Source organism: Alosa pseudoharengus, unplaced genomic scaffold, assembly GCF_046254945.1.
Source record: "Alosa pseudoharengus isolate Yale_2024_CS ecotype anadromous, Long Island Sound unplaced genomic scaffold, YU_APseudo_1.1 YU_APseudo_1.1_scf_4, whole genome shotgun sequence".
In the NCBI taxonomy this organism is placed as follows: Eukaryota; Metazoa; Chordata; class Actinopteri; order Clupeiformes; family Clupeidae; genus Alosa; species Alosa pseudoharengus.
Genome location: NW_027468774.1, coordinates 2670126 through 2675125, shown reverse-complemented (window position 1 = coordinate 2675125; position 5000 = coordinate 2670126). Strand labels below are relative to the sequence as shown.

The window sequence follows — 5000 nt, the reverse complement described above, 5'->3', positions numbered from 1 at the left end:
GTGTGTGTGTGTGTGTGTGTGTGTGTGTGTGTGTGTGTGTGTGTTAATGTGTGTGTATGTGTGTGTGTGCAGGTAACCTGCTGAACAGCCTGATGGGCTCTGGTGAGGAGGAAGAGGGGGAGTGTGTTAATGTGTGTGTGTGTGTTAATGTGTGTGTGTGTGTGTGTGCAGGTAACCTGCTGAACAGCCTGATGGGCTCTGGTGAGGAGGAAGAGGGGGAGTGTGTTAATGTGTGTTAATGTGTGTGTGTGTGTGTGTGCAGGTAACCTGCTGAACAGCCTGATGGGCTCTGGTGAGGAGGAGGAGGGGGAGGAGCCGCAGGAGGACGGCAGCCCCATCGAGCTGGACTGAGCGCGTGCGGGCCGAGACCAAGCCAGCGGGGGCTTATGGGTAGGAGAGGAGAGGGGGCGGGGCACACACAAACACCACAGATAGGCTCCGCCCCAGCCTTCCTACGGAAGCCCGGACTGTCCAAAACTGCAATGTCTTTTTTTTTTCCCCTTTGAGTTGTCTTTAATATATATTACATATATTTTCGTTGATTTTCTAGTGCTGAACATTGCTCTCTTTAGGTGGTTTTAACAAACAAACAAACAAACAAACAAACAAACAAATGAACACAAACAAAGAGAAACAGAATCAAACAGCTGCTGGGAGCTTCCTGGACTTTGACTCCTCCCACGTTTTTCATCCAATCACATGTGAGCTTTTCAGTAACCAAACCCACACCCCCACTGGAGCGGACGGTCCAATCGGACGTAACCTTTTGAATGTCCCGCCTCCCCGAGTCTCCCTCCGCTCAGCCCAAGAGCCGAAGAGGAGAACCGACCCTTCCACAGCCAAACACACACACACACACACACACACACGTGCTGCCCTCATCACACTTCATTGGGGGGGTGTTTGCATTATAGGGTAATAAAACAGTAACTTATAATCCATATTAACAGACTCTGGAATACTGTAAGAGCGACTCCTGTGGATGTGTGTGTGTGGATGTGTGTGTGTGTGCGTGTGTCTGTGCGTGCGTGCGTGCGTGTGCGTGTTTGGGATGTTCTCTCACTTGTGACTCCGTAAGATCCAGCCTCTGCTGTGCTCTGATGAGTGGTACTGCTTGGTGTATGTAACGTAGAAAGCACAGTCCTGTGTGTGTGTGTGTGTGACCTGAGGAATGTGCACTGCTTGGCATGCTTTCGGGAGTCCTGTATGTATTAACCCTGTCAAGGGAACTGGTGTGAGGGGGGGTAATAAAGGAATGAGAATGGAAGGAAAAAGCCCCCGTGTGTGTGTGTGTGTGTGCGTGCGTGCGTGTATGTTTGCCACTGAATATTAGAATGAATGAAGTAATGTACACTGAAGACCTGTGTGTGTGTGTATATATATGTGTACACACAAGTGCTGCTAAGAGAACATCATCCCAGAATGCTAAGTTTGGCACTTAAAGGGAAACTTAGCACAATTTCTCCAGCAGAGGGGGAAATCCTGCCATTTCAAACTGTGGAAAAAGGTAACGATAAAGCACATGGATTTGTTTATAAGCTAGCAAAACGGTTAGCATAAGTTCGGAAGACAATGTGGATGTTACAAGGTAAGAAACACGATTTAAAACGAGTTTCTTGTTTCTCACTACTCTTTCCGGGACGGTAGTCTCAAAGTTGCAAGGTTGGTTTTCCGCCTGAGGACGCTAGGGGCAGCGGGAAAAGTCACCATTTTCACCGGAACAGGTCATTTAACCATCCAAATGATTTCTACACGGGTTAATTACGCTGAAATAGTTGCCAAGTTCACCTTTAATATTAGAATGAAAGAATGTACACTGTAGACCTACTGTGTGATGTGTGTGTATGCTGTGTTGGATGTGTGTATGTGTATGCTGTGTTGGATGTATGTATGATGTGTGTCAGACTACATTAGGGGTTTCATCAACTAGTCGACTTATCATCACAAGTGGCAACTGTAGCAGCAGTCAACTAGTGATGAAGGCCAGACGGGCCAGACCTAACCAGTGTGGAAGCAAATGAGAGCAGTACAGTATAACAGTATGAGTACACTAAGATCACAGTATGAGTACACTAAGATCACAGTATGAGTACACTAAGATCACGTCAGCACGACCTGCAATGATGCGCTAGCAGCAGAGATGTAAAGTAACTAAGTAGAAATACTTCAGTACAGTGCAGTATGGTACTTCAGTACAGTGCAGTGCAGTATGGTACTTCAGTGCAGTACAGTGCAGTATGGTACTTCAGTGCAGTATGGTACTTCAGTACAGTGTAGTGCAGTATGGTACTTCAGTACAGTGCAGTGCAGTATGGTACTTCAATGCAGTACAGAACAGTGCAGTATGGTACTTAAGTGTGAATGGGGAGTATCTGTACTTTACTTGTGTTTTAAGTTTCTTCCTACTTTTACTCCTCTACATTGTCATTAGCGGCATTAAGTGGAATGTAGCCTGAAATAATGTGCAAATGAAAACAAAAGCCAGTTTCCATTCAGCATGTTTGATATCTGCAACCCCAAGATTTCCTGATCTGATGTCACCACAGGACAGCAATGAATGAAGACATAGTGACAGAGTTAAGGCCTAGCAAATATAGCTAAGACATAGCACACCAAGGTGACAGAGTTAAGGCCTAGCAAATATAGCTAATACATAGCACACCACGGCCTATGTAGGCTGTTGTATAGATATTAATTAAATTGAAATTCTAACTGCTTGCTTTTCATTATTAGCATAATTTGTTTAGGCTTTCAAAGTGTGTTTATGGAGTGTGATGTAGCTGCCTCCCATAGCGAAGGGAGGGGGTTGTCACCCCACCTGGCCTCGTAAGCTTTTACTAGTACTTTGTACTTCTACTTTCAGTACTTAAGTATGTTTTATAATGGGCTACTTGTCCTACTTAAGTACTGTAAATAATAGATACTTATAGACTTGTACTTAAGTGGTATGCTTTTACTTTGACTGAAGTCTTTTTCTGATCAAATAGCTGTACTTCTAAGTGTGGGGTTCGATTACTTTATACAACTCTGGCTAGCAGTAGCATTAGCCCCAGCACTGCAGCGCTGTACAGAAAGAGTGATATTAATGTTATAAAAAAACAGTCCTCACACATTTCTGGCAAAAACGAGGCAAAACACTTGATTTGGAATGATCAAACTTTATACAGGAAGTGTTAGTACGTACAGGAAGTGTTAGTACGTACAGAGACCACGACAGACCAGCAGCGGCGGCACTGGACACACACGGACTCCGCAGCTGATGATCACCGCTGACGGTTAAAGGCAACGGATTTAATGCTGGGGACGAAGGTGAGGAGAGCGCACACACACACACACACAAGAGGGGGCCTCGTTTGAAGACAGGTCATGTGACTATGTTGCCCAGCTCTTCTCAGCCTCTGAAAGCAGTCTGAATCTACCAATCTGAACAGCCAATCAGAACAGTCAATCTGTGTGGACTAGCCAATCAGAGAGGCCGATGTGTTTGGACTGGCTAGTTCAAGCAGGCGAGCAGCGGTCAGTCCAACAGGGCAGCACGAGCCACAGCCAGTGGCAGGAATGGAGTGTTGCTCAGATTAGTGGTGTGTGTGTGTGTGTGTGTGTGTGTGTGTGTGTGTAGTTCTAATGTCCTGTTGGTTGGTTGGCATGGCAGCAACTCACAGGTGTGTGTGTGTGTGTGTGTGTGTGTGTGTGTGTGTGTGTGTGTGTGGTTCATGCTCGTGACTGCAGGGCGAGGCGGGGAATGATCTCTCCAAGGTGATTGAGTTCGGGCTGTTGTGCCAGGTGCTTAATGTGTTCCAGGGTGCGCACCTGTTGGGGAGAGGGACACACACACACACACACACACACACCAACAACACACTCAGTGTTAGATCATTTTGTCTGTTTGAGTTTGCATGTGACTTTTATCATTTTATTATTATTCATTATTACACATTAATCCATTTGCTCGGACCGTTGCGCCACCTGGTACTTTGAGAGTTTGATGACAAAACATAAAATATATATAATTTTTTATGATAAACAGAAACAATAACTAAATATATCCGCAAGCGGCGATGGCGGGCCCGAGCACCTGCGGGCCGCAACCCGTGACATGTCGGAATCCAACAAAGCACCGACGTGGTGCGTGTGTGAAATGTACATATTTGATGCGTGTGCTATTTGTTTTTGTATTTTATTTTCTGCCACATGTACTTGCTTGGCCAGGTGGGGGCGTAATGCAAGGCAGGCCCATTGGGTGTCATCATAATCATAATATCTATTAACCTGAGAAATTTCAGACCATTCATTCAAAGCATAGAACATTTCTGGCACATTCCCTGCTTGGCCAGATGGTGGCGCTATGCTAGGCATGTGAATTACACATGTGAATATCATCACAATAATGATATCCAATATTTTATATATATTTTATATTTAAGTTTCAGATCAATCACTTAAGGCATTGCCAATTTCTGGCACATTTTCCTGCTTGCCCAGGTGGTGGCGCTATGCCAGGCAGGCCCATTGGGTGTCTGGATATCATCATAATCATGATATCTATTAACCTGAGAAGTTTCAGACCATTCATTCAATGCACTGTGACTTTATGACACATTTCTTGTTTATGTGGTGAGATATTAAAATCATATCAAATATATTACAACATTCAAAAATCCATTCACAATTTAACATCAGCGACATCTTGGCATAATGTTTGCCAAATTTCAAATGAATCTGACAAACCGTCTAGGAGGAGTATGTTAAAATTGATCATGTGACATCAGTGTAATTGTCATTCTTTCTGTTGCCAGTTGGTGGCGCTATGCCAAACATGCATTATGGGCATGTGAATATTAGAAATAACATGGTCTTCAATGACCTGTGAAATTTAAAACATTTCAAGCCATGCATGGTGAATTATGACACATTTATTGGTTATGTGGAAGGGTATTAAAATAGTTTCGCCATTTCTTCAAAATGCAACATATCAAAAAAAAGCTTCACAATTTAGAATC

The 5000-nt window shown here is 44.1% G+C and overlaps 2 protein-coding genes across 2 annotated transcripts in view; one reads left to right on the top strand and one right to left on the bottom strand.

Moving 5' to 3' along the window:
* Window positions 1-941, top strand: part of get4 (guided entry of tail-anchored proteins factor 4) — a 17481-nt gene extending 16540 nt beyond the window's left edge. The window contains exon 9 of the mRNA XM_076266881.1: window positions 263-941. Coding sequence (XP_076122996.1) covers window positions 263-351 — 89 coding nt within the window. The 3' untranslated portion in view covers window positions 352-941. The remainder of the gene's footprint in view (window positions 1-262) is intronic.
* A 2201-nt stretch (window positions 942-3142) lies between these two features.
* The window catches only part of vps35l (VPS35 endosomal protein sorting factor like), a 32749-nt gene continuing 30891 nt past the window's right edge, over window positions 3143-5000 (bottom strand). The window contains exon 30 of the mRNA XM_076266872.1: window positions 3143-3810. Within this exon, the coding sequence (XP_076122987.1) occupies window positions 3712-3810 (99 nt within the window). The 3' untranslated portion in view covers window positions 3143-3711. The remainder of the gene's footprint in view (window positions 3811-5000) is intronic.